The sequence below is a fragment of the Myotis daubentonii genome, chromosome 11, assembly GCF_963259705.1.
Source record: "Myotis daubentonii chromosome 11, mMyoDau2.1, whole genome shotgun sequence".
NCBI lineage: Eukaryota > Metazoa > Chordata > Mammalia > Chiroptera > Vespertilionidae > Myotis > Myotis daubentonii.
Genome location: NC_081850.1, coordinates 48,121,815 through 48,139,474, shown reverse-complemented (window position 1 = coordinate 48,139,474; position 17,660 = coordinate 48,121,815). Strand labels below are relative to the sequence as shown.

At 44.3% G+C, this 17,660-nt stretch overlaps 1 protein-coding gene across 2 annotated transcripts in view; it reads left to right on the top strand.

Annotated features, from left to right (window-relative positions):
- Window positions 1–17,660, top strand: part of FRMD3 (FERM domain containing 3) — a 240,329-nt gene that overhangs the window by 151,916 nt on the left and 70,753 nt on the right. For both annotated transcript variants that reach the window (XM_059657012.1, XM_059657011.1), the window contains exons 4-5: window positions 7,403–7,481; window positions 12,115–12,212. In XM_059657012.1, coding sequence (XP_059512995.1) covers window positions 7,403–7,481; window positions 12,115–12,212 — 177 coding nt within the window. The remainder of the gene's footprint in view (window positions 1–7,402; window positions 7,482–12,114; window positions 12,213–17,660) is intronic.

Below are 17,660 nucleotides of genomic sequence, written 5' to 3'. Positions count from 1 at the left end.
TTGAGATATAATTCACATATAACATATTAGTTTTATGTGTACAACATGGTGAATTGCCATTTGCATATATTAGATGATCTTTACAATAAGTCTAGTTAACATCCATACCATACATAGTTACACAATATTTTTCTTGTGATGAAAACATTTAAGATCTATTCTCTTAGCAACTTTCAAATGTGCAATACAGTATTGTTAACTGTAGCCACTGTGCTTGCATTACATTACATTCCCATGACTTATTTATTTTATAACTGTAAGTTTTTACCTTTCGGCCCCCTTCACCCATTTTGCCTACCCCACTCCTGCCTCTGGCAACCACCAATCTGTTCTCTGTATCTATGAGCTTGTTTATTTGTTTTGAGTGAGATTTAAGCGAGCTATGTGAGTTCATACTGTGTTTGTCTTTCTCTGACTTATTTCACTTAGCGTAATGTCCTTAAGGCCCCTTACAGAGACACTTTGCTGGTCCCTATTCTGGGTCCTTGGTTCCATCATTATCCTCATTTTACGGATGAGGAAATGGAAGCAGAGAATTTCTGTTTGGCCACAGCAATTTGTCCAAATGGTGAACTTAGATTAGACATGTTGGACACCAGAGTCCCTGTTAGAGCTTTTCCTGAACAGCAGAGGCAGGCACAGCACTCGGAGAATAAGAATCAGTGAGGCAGCTGCTCAGCATGCCAGTGTTCCCTCCCCCCCGCCACCCGCCCCCAGGGAGTTCTTAGAGGGTGACTTCACTCAGCGCCTGCACGTGTGGGCGCGTGGTGTGCTGTGTGTGTGACTAAAGCACAAGACAGAACCATAGCAGGAGGTGGATGAATTAAATACAATTTTTAAAAAACCATTTCTGCTTTGAAAGTAGAGGCAGCACAGTGCCAGCAGCATCTTGGAGGCTGTTGGTTGTCATTCAGTAAAAGAGTGATGGGGGATTATTACTGCTGTTGATGCCGATGATAGTAGCAGTTGTCGCTGAACGATGACAATCATTTCCAAGTAGGAGAGCAGTCCTTATGAGAGCAGTTCTCTGTGGCTGGTTCATTTGAACACACCCCAAGAGTTACAGTTCATTGAATGAGTGTGGAGTGTCTGTCCTTTGGTGTCCAAGTGTCCTTTTGCACATGTGCAGAAAGAGTTTGTATGCCTGAGCAGTTTCATCAGTGAAGACATGGTGGCGTGTCCCTCGTTTCTCATGCTGAAGTCCCCAGAAAGGCATGGGAGGGACACTGTTCATTCAGTGAGGAATCAAAAGGTGTCAGTTGTTGGTAAAAAGCCAGGAGCCCTGATGCCTACTTGGGGTCCTTTGGAAAGTTAGCTTCTTTGCAGGGTGTTTGTGGTCCTTCTCTGCAACACCAGCCCCTTTGCAGTGTTTCTGCAGAGCCTTAAAGCCTGACAAATGGGTCACTTTTTTTTAAATAGGGTTCCAGATGAGGGAGGCCCGAGAGAGAGAGAGAGAGAGAGAGAGAGAGAGAGAGAGAGAGAGAGAGAGAGAGAGAGATATTGAGATTGAGATTCCAGGTATAGGAATTGCCTAACGTCTGCTAGAGCCCCAGGCTCTATGTTTCAACTACTGTTTAAAGGAGTTTGGGGACATTTGTCATAGCTGTTGGCCAGAATGTATATGAGAGAGATTGTGATTTTATATGTCTACTAGGGGCCCGGTGCACGAAATTCGTGCACTGGGTGTGTGTGGGGAGGGGAGTGTCCCTCAGCCCAGCCTGCCCCCTCTCACATACTGTGAGCCCTCAGGCATTGACCCCCATCACCCTCCAATCGCAGGATCGGCCCCTTGCCCAGGCCTGATGCCTCAGCCAGAGGCGTAGACCCCCATCACCCTCCGATCGCCTGATCGGCCCCTTGCCCAGGCCTGACGCCTCCGCCAGAGGTGTCAGGCTTGGACAGGGGACCCCCATCTCCCCCTGATCACTGGCTCCGGCCCCCGCCCAGGCCTGAGGCCTCGGCCAGAGGAGTTGACCCTCATCACCCTCCGATCACCAATCACCAGATCGGCCCCTTGACCAGGCCTGAGGCCTCTGGCAGAGGTTTCAGGCCTGGGCAGGGGACCCACAGCTCCCCGCGGTTGCAGGCTCCGCCCCTGCCCAGGCCTAATGCCTCTGGCCTAGGTGTCCAGCCCGGGCAGTGGGGACCTGCAGTGGCAGTGGCCCCGCGATCGTGGGCTTCGCTTTAGGCCCAGGCAAGGGACCCCTAGCTCCCGGGACTGCCAGCTTCGACTGTGCCCAGCTCCCATCGCTGGCTCCACCCCTACTTCCTGCTATCACTGGCCAGGGCGGCAAAGGCGCCTGATTCTCCAATCCTGGCTCGGGGGCAGGGCAAAGGCGGCCCCAGGGCCGCCTTTGCCCTGCCCCCCAGCTCTTAGCTCCCCCCTGGGTTTCCGATCACTGTCAGTGGCAGGGGGCTTCTTCCTGCTTTCCTTTTCGCCTCCCTGCATTGTGCCTACATATGCAAATTAACCGCCATCTTGTTGGCAGTTAACTGCCAATCTTAGTTGGCAGTTAACTGCCAATCATAGTTGGCAGTTAATTTGCATATAGCCCTGATTAGCCAATGAAAAGGGTATCGTCGTACGCCAATTACCATTTTTCTCTTTTATTAGATAGGATTCCTGAAATTGGTTTTTTTCTGTAGTGATTTACAGTGATTGGGGGAAGACCTCCACATTTTAAGAAAAGCTGCTAAGTAATATTTTATTTGCAAAAAATGTCCTATTTGTTTCTACAAAGACTTGAGGGTGTTTGTTGGTTAATAATAGAAAGTTTTTTATTTTTTTCATTTTTGCCTGGGAGCCTGTTTACCTAATCCTTTGGCATCCCCACCCCCATTTCTGGGCAAGGTCTCAAAGTGCAGATGAGAAAGCCTGTCTCTGCTTTACAAATGCCTGTTCTTCTCCCTGTGTTCTCACTGGTAACAAACTACCCAGATGATTATACCCCAGGATCTGCTGACGCAGAACAGGGCCCCTGAGCTGCCCTATGGAGACACTTGGCCTCCTCAGCCCTATCTGGCAGGTAAGGGAGGGCTGTTAGAAAGAACCCCTGCCATTTTCTGTGTAATTATGTGCTCCTGGCATTTTTAAGTGGATTTTTTCCTTCTTTGCTACTCAGTGGTATTCTAATTTTTGGCACTTACATAGCTGAGTAAAATGTTTTTCAGCTGTGGAGTTGTTGAATTGAATTTGGTCTTCTCCATCCCCTTCCTCCCATTTCCTACCCCCCTTTCCTTCTCATCTTCAGATAGGAGTGTTGGTCCCCACAAAACAAAAGCTCACATTTAAATAGTGTAGCCTATGCCTGTGAGTGTATCACTAGTACCTTGTATTACTCTCTGCTACCATCACAGCCTAGTGCAGTGATGGCGAACCTTTTGAGCTCGGAGTGTCAGCATTTTGAAAAACCCTAACTTAACTCTGGTGCCGTGTCACATATAAAAATTTTTTGATATTTGCAACCATAGCAAAACAAAGATTTATATTTTTGATATTTATTTTATATATTTAAATGCCATTTAACAAAGAAAAATCAACCAAAAAAATGAGTTCGCGTGTCACCTCTGACACGCGTGTCATAGGTTCGCCATCACTGTCCTAGAGAATGGAGGGAGAGGTCAGGAACTTAGTGACTTTTTATGTAAGACTTAGCAATAGCATATATGGAAAGTTTGTCTATTGTAAACTCAGAGTGAATTAAAAATGAGATGAGGCTGCTTGGGGGAAGCAACAATTATGTTCAAAGTGATGCTGGTGATGGTCCCCTCATCTGAGCAGATGTGGCAACCCCTGGGACCACATGCTCCAGGAAACACGGAGTAGACAGGAATAAACCCAGGTCATTCAAAACTGCTTCACCTGAGGAACGGTTAAAAGAACTGGGGCTGTTTATTTTAGAGAAGACTCGGAAGGACCATAGCACTCTCTTCAAATGATGGAAGGGCTCTGTGTGTAGGAGAAGCATTAAACCATGTGGAGCTTTAGGTCCTGGAACGAGGATGACTGGGTGGAAGGACTTCCTACCATCAGGGGTTCTCAAAGATGATTGCCTGGGGTGCTGCCTGTGAGCCTCACAGCTTGATCCCTTGGAATGAGTGTGAGTCCTGATTTGTATCTAATGAACTCAGATAACTATGAAAGCCAGCCCAGGGCACGATAAAAAGATATGCTGACTAGGTAGGGGAAAAGAATGACAGCTCTAGTATGGGACCATCTTCTGTGGTCCTACTTTCCCCAATTTACCTTAAGTTTGCTTTCATTTTTCTGTTTTCTCTAAGATATTTTCTCATATCTGCTGACTCAACAGTTCAAATTTTGGGAGGCTGTGTTATAGAAATAAAAATACAAGTATTTAATGATATGTGCACAATTATATAAATACATATACCCCTGTGAATATGTTCTTTTATAAATATACTAGAGGCCCGGTGCATGGCATTTGTGCACTGGGGTGAGGCGGGGGGGTGTCCCTCAGCCCATCCTGTGCCCTCTCACAGTTCAGGACCCCTCTGGGGATGTCCGCCTGCTGCTCCCGCCACCTCCACTGGAGCCCGGCTTTTGGCTGAGCTATGCTCCCCCTGTGGGAGCGCACTGACCACCAGGGTGCAGCTCCTGCATTAAGCATCTGCCCCCTGGTGGTCTGTGTGTGTCATAGTGACTGGTCATTCTATCGTTTGGTTGATTTGCATATTAGCCTTTTATTATGTAGGATGTAACACTTTAAATATGTAAAAATATAAAAAATATACATATATCTTTTAATAAATATATACATGTGTATATATTGTTTGAATTGCAAAAATATGGAAATAACCTGAATGATGATAAAAGAGAAGAGTGGAAGTAGTGGAGTAAATTCTGGTCTCTCCATAGTGTGATTATGCAGTTATTATAGATCTATATCTACCATCCTGGAGGGGTGGGGAGAACATAGAATTAAGTGAGAAAAGCAAGAGAAACATCTGTAGTATGATCTTGTTTTGTGAGACTAAATTATAAAAAAAACTCTCACATATGTAATCATGTTCGCATATATTTGGGTGAAGGTGTAAAAGGGGTGGGAGAATGTAGATGAAGTTATTAACAGTGGTGGAGAGTTTGAGGTGGGTGGGGACCTGAGTGACGGAAAGTGAAAGGGGTTGGCTTATCTATCCATCACCATCCATCCATCACCATCCATCCATCCATCCATCCATCCATCCATCCATCCATCCATCCATCATCTTCATTGGTTGGGCTTAATCATGGATTAATTTTGAGGACTTTAATGAAAGGAAGGAAGGAGAAAACTTTCTTAGTTATTTCCATTTTTTGCTCTGTTGTTCTTATAAAAACTTTTGATCTTTCTGTTAAGGACAATCCATGGATTTTATAATAAAATGATCATTAGTTTTAATTCTTTAGAGCAGTGGTTCTCAATCTTCTGGCCCTTTAAATACAGTTCCTCATGTTGTGACCCAACCATAAAATTATTTTCGTTGCTACTTCATAACTGTAATGTTGCTACTGTTATGAATCGTAATGTAAATATCTGATATGCAAGATGGTTTTAGGCAACCCCTGTGAAAGGGTTGTTCGACCGCCAAAGGGGTCGCAACCCACAGGTTGAGAACCACTGCTTTAGAGTGATTGTTTAAACAATTTAAAATAAATCTTGGAAATGTGTAAAGATAAAATATTTTAAGTCAAAACAGAATTTCTAGATATCATGAAAGATGAATGATTTAAGAATCAGTTGTATTTTCTTCTTTGTTTTGTTGCTGTATAGGAGGTGCTCATTTTCTCCTCATGTTCCAGAAAATGTTTCCTTTCTTAAATCTAGGGAACACAGGATTGGGTTAGGAGCACCCAACTCAGAAGTTTGCTAGTTCCAGTGGGGAAGGAGAACATTGAATGGAGAGCTCTGACATAAGTGTGTGTGCATGTGTATGTGCATGTGTGTGTGTGCATGTGTGTGTGTGTGTGTGTGTATTTTATTAAACCTCACCTGAGGATATTTTTCCCATTGATTTTTAGAAAGAGTGGAAGGGAGAGAGGGGTGAGAGAGAAAAAAAATCCATAGATGTGAGAGAGACACATCAATGGGTTATCTTTTGCACATGCCCCAACCAGGGCCAGGTATTGAACCTGCAACCCAGGTACATGCCCTTGACTGGGAATTGAACCTGTGACCCTTTGGTGCGCAGGCCAGTGCTCTAACCATTTAGCATACTGGCCAGGGCAATGTGTGTGTATATTTTTAATTTGTTTCTCTCTGCTGAGATAGCCAGAAAGATACTGCTGTATTCCTGTCTGGCAGATGCTTTCTTTCTAATTATTTTTAAGATTTATTTTCCCTTTTAAACTATCCTCATTATACATTCATATTTGATGCTAATAGTCCTTTCTACATAAAGAATTTGCCTGCATTCAGAAGAGCCCAGATATTGTAGAGTTGGCTGGTGATTTAACCCCTGCTTATAATGAGAGAGGATTTGGGGGAGAATGGATGCTGTTTCATTGATGTAGACTCAGAGCTGATGCCAAGTAGCCACTCTGAGACAAAAGCGAGGCATGAGTGGGAATGTCAGATCTGCAGAAATAGAAATACTAACCATCACATGCATCTTATTGTACTTGTGTGTATTTATTAGGTTAACATTGCCAGTCAACGGTGGTCTTATAATTAAAAGTGTCAGAAATTTCATCGAATCCCTTTAGCTGGTCATTGAGTTCTGGGTATTTAATGCAATTAGAACATTCCAGAATCATGGATATCAACCAGAATTTCAGTCTGCTTAGTACTGATCTTGATTCAGACAAATCAGGAAGTTAAAAAAGTATTTTCATACAAGCGACTGCCTCATAAATAGATAACACTAAACTATTATGAAAAATATACAAAGAAGGATCTGTGCGTGGCTGATTCCATTTTAAAAATCTCAGTTTTAGTTCAAAGGCACCATCGCTTTGGGAAAACTGGTCATGTGCAGTGACATCTTTCTACCTCACAGGCTTGGCCAAAAACCTGGGTAGTGCTTACGGGCAATTTCTCACAAGGGGGTGGGGAGAGTCAGAAATGTTCTCTGAAGCTTTGACCCAGAGAGAATGAAGGAGGGGAGGGGCGCTGTGAAGTGGAAAGATGTGCTAGGGACTAGAGTGCTACGGGAGAAGTTAAGATCACATTTATGACCACCCCTGCATTCGGTTTGGGCATCCTGTGGAGTTTTGAGTTTGGTTGTCACTATGGCCTTGTTTTCTTGGCTATGATACCTGCTTCATCCAGAAAATCACCCTCTCCCCTACCCCATCCCCAGGCTGGGCTGCAAGGCCTCATGGCTGACTTTCCTATGAATGTTTGAGTCCATGGTGTTTTGCTGCTTTTCTCATGCCTTTTTTTTTTTTTTTATGATGTTTCAGCTCATCCACCATACACCATGTGCTTTAGAGTGAAATTCTACCCACATGAACCCCTGAAGATTAAAGAAGAGCTCACAAGGTATTTTTCATTTATTTTATGTTTAACATAACCCTTCCTCCCCCTCCCACAAACCATCCAGGTCCTTTGAGTCTTCCAGGCTGGAGGTACCAACAATGTGGGCACTCAGCTCGGCATCATGGCTTGGAATGTTTCTCTTGCACTTAATTGTCTCAGGATTTTTCAAACACTTGTCATGGGGAGTGTAATTAAGTGCACAGAAAAGCAGCGGTTCTAAGGAGGAGGTACTCCCTGCAAACATCTGACAGTAGGGTGCTAAAAATAGATAGAAGATGACGGTCTTTAGGATATGGGCAAATTCATAGTGAGTGAAGCCCCGAGCGCCTATCTTCTGGATCTCAGCTTTTCTGGGAGGGAAGAGACCACTTGATAGAATGGACTGTTTGCCATCCTGCATTCCGCTCACTAAATGACTGACGGTGGGGCTGGCTTCCCTCTCCTGGTAGACTCTTCTCAGCCCACCTCTCTGAATATTCCGATTCTCAGGCCTCCCCCGTGCTGAGGCCACATTCTGGGGGTTTTGCTTCCGTGAACAGCGTGGGCCAGTGCAGCTGATCAGGTCCCAGAGGGGCCGATTCAGTGGAGGGGGAAGAGTCGTTCTGTGTTAAGTTCTTGATGAGGCTCTGATTTGGTGACCGCAGAAATCACTCTGCATAATTATCTCTCAAAATAACCTCCGCAGGTACGAATGCAACAGAGAAACAAGTGCCCTTTGCTGATCCTCATTTGCAGGGGATGTGCTGGGTTCTTGGATATGTAGCTTTCTCATTATCTGCGAATGCCTGGTAGAGCTTGACCATAGTGGCACTGAGGGCGCAGATGGTTTCTTTATTATGAACTAGTACACAGTCATTCAGTGAGGGTTGTGCTTGGGGGCGGGGGCAGGGACAGGTGTGGAAAGGAGAGATACATAGGTAATGGACATTATAAGTGGTGGTTCGGATTTTGTAATCTGACCTGCTGTGTGTGTGTCTTTTTTAATTGAGGTAAAATTCATATAACATAAATGAATTTCCACCATTTCAAAGTGTACAATTCATTGGCATTAAGCACATTCACAATGTTAGGCAACCATCACCACTGGAGAGTTCCAGAACATTTTCTCACCACCCCAAAGGAAACACTGCACCTACTAGCAGCCAGCACTCAGTCTCCTGTCTTCCAGCCCCTGGGAACCACTAATCTACTTGCTGTCTCCATGGATTTACCTGTTCTAGACATTTCATGTAAATGGACTCATGCCATATTTTGCCTGCTCATGGCTCAAAAATTTATTCATTTATTTGATAAGTTCTTCAGTTCCCACTTTTTCTATAGCCCAGGGAACAGGAGCTTCTGAGCTTCCAGAGAGAGAGAGAGAGAGAGAGAGAGGGAGAGAGAGAGAGAGAGAGACTTGTCCTGCTCTCTGGGTGGTGCTAACAGTATAATTAGGAAGAACCACCAGGGGCCCAAATGGCTCACTTTTGTCATTTATGTTCTCTATAATCTTGTGTGGAGGACAAAAATTGATAGTGTCATAATAGAAATTAACAATAGATCTTTTGTGGTTGAGAAAAGTCCCGTTTGAAAGTAAAAGAGAATAAAGTTTTAGCTAATAACTTGAGTTAAATCCCTCTCAATTAAATTTGCTAGCATTCACAGGCATTTGCTTGAACAGCTAAAGTCTGAGTAATGGAAAATTGTGAACATTTTTATGTCTCTGAAGGAAATTAAGATGATGCTCAGTCCTTGAACAGTGGAGATGAGCTTTTCTTAGTCATTATGGTCCTTAGTATTCAAAATGAATCTAAAAACTGTGCAATGCCCAGGCGCCTATGGTTTAAACCCTATCTTGAAAGAGTTAGGTTTTTCTTGTTTGAGAAATTATTTTATTGTAAGATTAATCTAAAATTTAAGATGAATTTAATATAGAAGAAGTTAAGATCATATTTATGACCATGCTTAGGGGTAAAGAAACATTGGGGAAAAGGGAAGATTTAAAAGAGGAAAACCACACAAATACACAAAAGACTTTTGAAATCATTTTTCATTCTCTAACTCTCCATTTATGCTGTCATCTTACAGTCCCCCCCCCCTTTTTTTTTTGGTAAGTGCTGTATACGATTAGATATCATCAAAGTATATTGGTTTTAATGTTTTAGTCAGAACCATGTTTAAATTCAGGCCAGGGAGAGAAGCAATGTCATTAATGGTGGCACAATAACGGAGGCCCAGGTCCTTTGGGTGCATAATCCTTTCATTCTGCAGATGTGATGCTAAAGGAAAAGGCATCATCATTATTTTTTTAGTGGTTATTGTATTTAACAATGAGCACCTGAGCCTGCAACGATTTTGAAGGCTCAGTGGATTATGTTGAATCCACAGTAATCCATGATTATCTCTGGAGATGACGGATAGGAGCCAGCACCCAGGCTTCGATGTTGTGAAAGCTGATTTTTCCTTTCTCGGGAAGCTTTTGTCCAACTGGATTTCTAATTTACAGGATTAGAACCCAGACCTCTCATTCATCAGGAAATAGTTATTGGAAACTCTTTTTTACGCTAAACTTATCACACAAAGTGGCAAGGAATGCTTTCTGTTCAGTGCACACGTTTAGCAGGTAGAAAAGAAACTTATGGCAGGTGCCCTGGTAGTTCACCTTCTTTTTTAAAAGAGGAAAGATTTGATCAATTTCTAGTACGCTGCGACCTTGTGGAGTGAGGCCTCACACCAGCAGCATCAGCTGGGAACTGGGACCCAGCAGTCTCTATTTTCATAGCCCTGCAGCATGTCAACATTTGAGAATCACTATTCTAAGGCAATTTAGATTTTCAAAAGTATTCATTTCTTTTGGAAAATATTGCAGTGCACACTTTAAACGGGTTTGATGTGATCACAACCTTGTGCCACCATCACCACAATCTAATGCCAGAGTATTTTTGTCACCCCAGTAGGAAACCCCATAGCCCAGCAGTCATTCCCTGGCAGCCACTAATCCACTTTCTGCCTCTAAAGATTTGCCTATTCAAGACATTTCATATAAATAGAACCATACTATGTAGTATTCTGTGACTGGCTTCTTTGCACTTAGTGTCATATTCCCAAGGTTCATCCCTGTTGTGCATGAATCAGTACTTCATTCCTTATGTGGTTGAATCATATCCCATTGCATTCACGTGCCTTTTACCTTTTCATCAGTTGATGGGCATTGGGCTTTCCCACTTTTTAGCTACTCTGAATAATGCTGATGTGTCCCTCTCCCCTGGCTGAATCGGGCACAAGTGTATTTTTTTTCCTGTTTGGTGCCCCAGTAATTTTAAAAACAGAATTTGTTGCAATGTTTAAAATTCAAAGGGTTTTACTTTTTCAGTGAAAGAAATTCTAAACCTAAAGGAAGGCCTAAAGAGTGTATGATGAGCCATGATTTTGAGGGCTAGTCCCAGAAGCAATGTCTCCTCAAGGGAACGAGATAATGCCCCCGGGGAATAGCAGTTTATTTTATACACTAGAATCAAAGGAGAAGACGTAGGAAAGGTCTGCATGAAATCCAACGGTTGCAGATGGAGGAGGCGGAAGGAAGCAAAGCAGGGAAATCTCTAGGATGGATAAAAAGTAAAACGGAGGGATACACGCTTCCTTTACATGGTGGGTGCAGGACAGTTCACCGTTAGCCTACATAATTTACAGAGGTATGTGGGTAAAGAGAATAATGAGGAATGTTGGCCTTGTTTCACCCCTCACCAGTGTTTACCTCTGGAGGTCTGGAGAAGAGATCGCTCTGACATTTTAAGTATGTTATTCTAGATGCACAAAAACAATGGATCAAGGTAGAGTCTAATCTACCACATAGGCCTTGGAATGTGACCTCCCCCATAACCCGTTCAGTTAGGAGTTTCTTATCATCGGAACACCTCGTGTGGTCACTTTCAGTTACTGAGTTGTCATGCTTGCCAAGGGGGCCCCTTTTGGTTCACAATTTCTAAATCCATCTCCTGATTTCCTGAAAAGCTGGATGCATTTGGCCTGTTTTCTATGCAGTAGCATCAGGCTGGAACTGTGTGGCGGCTGACCCCTTCATGGGGCCAGCGCTCTCCATTCTGCTTCCCTGGCCCCCTTATGCCAGCTCCTTTCAGTCCTTATCAGGTTTGCCTGCCTCTGCAGGCATCTGAGTTTGCTGTCCCGGCAGAGGGGAGAGGACACTAAATAGGTGACAACTCCAGTTATGAATTAATTTGCTTTCTGGCCTCATAACAAAGTCATCTTGAGATGGATTGCTGTTGAGTCTGTGTCCTGGAGACTGGTTTCCGTGTACTGAGTTCATCCATTTCCTGACTTTCACACAGAACGTGGGAAGCATGTACCGGTGGGTGTCGTCCTGTGGGACCTCCTGCCAGGGACAGTGGCTGCTGGCCCTCTGGCTTTCCTTGGTCCTTCTCATGTCTCTTGGAAGACGGCCAGCCCCCCAGCTTTGGAAGCTGCCACAGACACGGGGCTGTTCTCTGGATTCTGAGGGCCCCTTTGTTTTCTGCGCTGGCCCCCCAAGGGGCGGGCATGTCTCAGCCACTCCTGGGGCTGCGGAAGGCGCTGCTGATACAGGTGGATAGAACATGAGCAATCACTGACACTTAGGGGGACTCTTTCCTTTGTATTGCAGGTACCTTCTGTACCTGCAAATTAAGAGAGATATTTTCCACGGTCGACTACTCTGCTCCTTCTCAGATGCTGCCTACCTGGGTGCGTGCATCATTCAAGGTAAGTTGAACTGGACTATAGAGATTCGGCTGCTCAGAGGTCCCCCTTACCCTTCCTTCCTCCCCCCCGCCCCCCACCCCCGCCCTGTGCCTGTCCTGCTGGTGTCCATGGTTTGAGGCCAGGCAGGGCTGGGTACTCGGCACCAGAGCCCCTGGTCATCTTTCCTCTCAAGCCAGCAGGGTCTGGTGGAAGGTCGGGCTGTGGTGGTCACAGGGGCCTCTGCAAAAACAAAGGGTCCTCAAGGCCCATGGCAGAGCTCAGAATGTGGGACTTTATGAGAAGCCCTGAAGGATTGTGGGTGTTCTATGCTCAGAGTGCCAAGTGCTGACCACCCGCTGTAGGGCTGAATGGGTACACTGAGGAGAAACTGTGTTCAGGAAGATAGATGTAAATTCAAACATTGGAGTGAAATGTCAGAACATATATACATATATGTTTGCATTTATTCATTCATATGGATACACGTACACTGTATCTAATTCTTCAGCTTCTCCAGCCACGCAGGGTGGTGAGGGGAGGCCAGGCCCACAGGCTATTGTATGACTCAGATGTTCTGTTCCCCTGGGCCAGTCGGGAGGCAGCTGGTGGCAGGGGATGTTCAGAAGGACTCAGGTGATCCAGCCATTTGTAGCATGAATGCTAATGACATGTTTATCTGAGAAGGGAAGGGAGGGAGGGGGAGAGAGACAGGGACCAAGTGAGCATGTCACCCTTATAAAGGGACTGGAACAACAATACGTGGATCCTGACAGTCATCTGCTGATCACAATTCCAAGCTCCACTCACAGTTGGAGAGAGAGACCCATCCTTCTCCCGAGGTTGTGATAGGCAGAGCTGTCCCTGAGGGATGCTCTGTGCTGGGAAATGATCTTGTGAGGTGTGTGCCCTCTGGGAATTCTAAAGGATGTGTCTGTGCTGATGCTCCCCTTCCTCGGGGAGCAAACTAGTGATGCTCAGCAGATTTTGGCAGAGGTGTTGACACCCTTGGGGATAGTCACATTTAAAGTCAGAACGACAGTGATACTGTGATGGGAAAGGTCCTTGCGTCTGCCCAGAGGTGGGACACGTGCTTCTGAAAGCCTCCTCTCTTACATCCGAGCTAAGGAGATGGAAACCCATAGTTCTCCCCCTTCCCTGTGAGGACGGCAAGTTCCTAGTCAGGGAGCCCTGTGTTCTCTAAGGGAGACGTGGATCGATACTAATCCAAGCAGCAAACCCACATGTGAGGATTTCAGAACGCGGCTAGGCATGAGTGAATAATGGTCAATTCTCCAAGGGCAAACTCAATATGGGTCTGTAATGGGAGACTCTCCATCCTTTTTATGTTTGAGATAAAGTCACAAAGGCTCCATCCAGATGATGGGGGCCCTTGTTGTCTCGATGTATCCTCACTGACCACACACAGATGCTGTGGAGAGAGTAGAGTTGCAAATGGACTGCTGACCTCCAAAGGATTTTTCAGCTAAAAAAAATGCAGTGGTGTCCACGGGCCATTTATAGCGAGTCCAGTAAAAGCAGATCCATAAAGTTCTGTGGTGCTGGAGCCATTCTTCAGCAGCTCTAGAGATCGTTACAAATGCAGATAAAGATCTGCTTTGTAGGAACTGCTTATGCTTATGGAGAGCGATAGGGAAAGTAGAGTAAAGAATTAGAAGGCGAGGCCATGTGACCTTTCATTGGCTTCTCATTTGCCAATGCTCTTTTTTTATTAATTTAAATTTTTTATTGTTGACACTATTGCAGATGTCCCCATTTTGCCCCCCACCCCTTTGCCCATTTTCCCCAATCCCTCCCCGGGCCCTCCCCACACTATTGTCTGTGTCCATGGGCTATGGATATATGCTCTTTAGCTAATCCCTTCACCTTCTTTAAACAGTCCGCCCCACAGCCTCTCCCCTCTGACATTTGTCAGTCTGTTCCATGTATCCGTGCCTCTGGTTCTATATTGTCCTTCTGTTTATTGTGTTCATTAGATTCCACATGTTAGTAAGATCACATGGTATTTGTCTTTCCATGATTGGTTTATTTTACTTGCCAACACTCTTTGAAGGAGCATGCTTTTAGCTTCTGTATATTCTGAGTGTATAAAAACCAGGCAGCCTCCCCGAGTTTTGCCGCTTGTACGTACTGAACACAATGGGCATATTCAGGACACGCCACACATTTTCTTTCATGTTAAAGACAAATTACAAAGCAAACACACAGGACCCTAGGGACCTATTTCCATTCTTTCTCAGTAAAAATATCTTTCCTGTTCCTTCTATGGAATAGCAACAGGGCAGGATTCTTGTTCTTATCTCCTCTGCCTGGTGTGTTCAACGCCTGCAGGTCTGTGGCTCCTACTAGAAATTCAGACCTCAGTTCAGATGTCGCTTCCTCTGAGAAGTCTTCCTGGACTACTGAAGTAGCCTCCCTCCTGCCCATCATTACATCATCCTTTCTCATACCCATTTTGTTGTCTTTTAAGCACTTAGATCTGAAGTGACCCTGTTAAGTTGTTTTGGAGTTTATTATGCATCCCCTTTACACGAGGGTCTCTGGGTGGATTTTCACTGTAGGACCCCTGTGTTGGGCGCACAGTAAGTTCTCCACTAAATATGTTACGTAAAGCAGGGCACTTGGCTAATTGTACCAATATCAGCTTTCTTCTTCTTCTTGGGAAAGAGTGGTTGGCTCCCTACCTCATTCACTTACTTGTTTTTGTGTTCTCTGAACATTTATAGAACAGCTGCTAGGAGGCAGGCAGTGTAACACAAAGTCCTGGGGGTGAGGTGGGAGGAGACAGACAAGTAAACAGACAGCTGTGATATGTGTTAAGGGCTAAAAAGAAAGACACACATCTCCCTGCTATGACCTCAGCTGGGCCCCAGTCCAGCAAGGGCAGACAGGGAAGGCTCCTGAGGAAGTTGACCCTGACGCTGTAACATCCTGCATCTCAAGTTCTTTTGCCATGAGTCCTCTCCACACCAGGGAAACGCCATTGTCGGGCCTGTCCTGTCTATTTACCATCACCCGATCGCGCTCATCTGCTCCAACTCTGTCTTTTTTCAGACCATTAATTCTCTTCAAAAATGATCTAGGACCTGTTTCAGCCATCCGATGTGTTGTATGTCATTTGTCACAACTTGACCCTCAAGGTCTGTGTAGAAGAGAGAACCATAGGCTGTTTACCCAACTCCTCTTGGTATGGAAAGCAAAATTTGAATAGTTAGAAACTCTTAATCGCTTATAAACTGCCTTTTGCTTCAGGTGAAGTCAGAGTTAAAGACAAGCTGTCAGGGGCAGGAAAGCAGGGGCTGTGGTGAGGGAGGCATTGGCGTTTACCTGGTCAGCACCTTGTGCAGGTTCCATGGCATTTCTTCTCTTAGTTTTCACACATTTTCCAGGCTACTTTTTTGCAGTGCTGAGTCCATTGTTCCTCACAAGTTTTCCTGGAGAGAGAAGGACCCCCCACAAACAATGCGCTCCCGAAACAACCACTATGCAAGCTGGCATTTGCACTGAAGACCCAGTTTCATATCAGTGGCCCATTCCCTATGGAAAATGGCTGCATTGGGTTATACCAGTTCCTAAATTTTAGGCCCATAGCGAGCTCACAGGAGTCTATATGTGTGGGTGTGTTTCTTTTGAAACTATGTTAGTTAATCATTAGTTTATGAGCCATTCTTATCATTGATCCCTTTGTGCCTCTTATGTTTGATTGACTGATTAACCTTTTCCATTATTTTCCATTTCCATTCCCAGCGACAGCAACCAGGTTCATACATATCTTTGACTTTGCATACAACCTTATAAAATGATCAGTATTATTTAGTATATATGCACTTTAAAGTTTTATAAATTAAATGAGACTGTAGAACTCATTTTATTCCTTTTTATGCTCAGAACACTGTTTGGGGAGACTATGTTGCTGGGTATACATCTATTTTGTTGCTTTTAAAAGCTACAGGTATCCAGAAGGTGTATCATCCTTATTTTACTTATTGTTCCCACTGACAGTGAACACTCAAGTTGCCATCGTATTCTTTTTTTGCACCCAGAGTTTTTCTAGAATATATGCCCTGAAGTGGGATTGCTGGGTAATAAATTTGACTAAATACTCCCAGATTGTCTCTAAAAGAGCTACATGTATCAAGAATATTTCAGAAGTGTACAAGTATTTGCATTTCCTCATATCTCTGCCAGCATATAAAATTGCCCGACTTCCTAAAATTTTTATTAATCTTACAGGTGTAAAATGATACCTAGTTGTTTTGGTTTGCATGGCTCTGATTATGGATGAGTTTGAGCATGTCTGCATATACTCACCCTTTGGGTTCCCCCTATTGTGAACTGGCTGTTTATATCCTTTAGCCAATTTCCTGTTAGTCTTCCTGCCCATTTTCTCATTCATTTGTAGGGATTTCTTCTTTATTCTAGATATTAGCCCTTGTTAGCATTCAATTTTGCAAATATATTCTTTCAACTTGTCATCTATTATTTTGACTATGATGTCCTTTAATGGGTAGAAATACTAAAAATGTTGATACAATCAAACTAATCAATTTTCCCACCAATGGTTGATGGTATTTTGGGTCTTATTTTAAAAGTTCTTCCTCATGTGGTAGACATTTTAGGTTGTTTTAAGAACTCTGTAATTTGAATCCTATTAAGAAGCTCTAAAGAGCTTAGCTTTCCTCCCAGTTTTGTCCTACAGTCATTAGATGAGTCAACAATGAAGGGACAGGATACAAAATACAGAGTTGTATGTGATTTTGCAGACGTGCTCAAGGCATCTTGGTTTTTAAAAATCTATTTCAAAGTCATGTAGGTGATCAAGTTTTCTAATACAAGTTCCCCACCATCTCTGATCTACTTTCTGGGCCATTTTGCCTGAGACGCTTGCCCTTCCTTGCTCATTCCGTATCAAACTCATGGAATCAGTAGAATATATTCCCTGCCAGAGCATCACCTTTGCTGCTCCAGGCTATAGTCCATGCACATCAGGTCCATCCTCTTCTAGACCCTCAGGGCGCTCAGGGAGGTGCAGGCATTTCTTTTTATACTTAAAGGCCCTCTGCAGGTACCCTCCATTAGGATCCAGCAACAGCCTTAATCTGGTATGCTCATCCAGACTTTGAGACACACTCTTTAAGAGCAATCCATTTATTTTTATGTGCAATCCTCTTGGGTGCCTTCATCTTGTGACTTGTCATTGAATGAGCCACACCTACACACATATCAGAGCAGGCAGCTCCAGCTAGGGGACTCCTGAACTCAGGGAAAGTTGGCTCTGAGAGAAACCATGAGGGACTGTTCAGTGGTTTTCAGTGAGAGGTGGCACACCACCTCCTACCCCGGGGGCATTTGGAAATATTGGGAGAAGCATTTTTGGCCATCACAACGACTGCCTGTGTCACTAGCACTTAGTACCTGAAGGGTAGGGATGCTAAATGTCCTACTATGCCT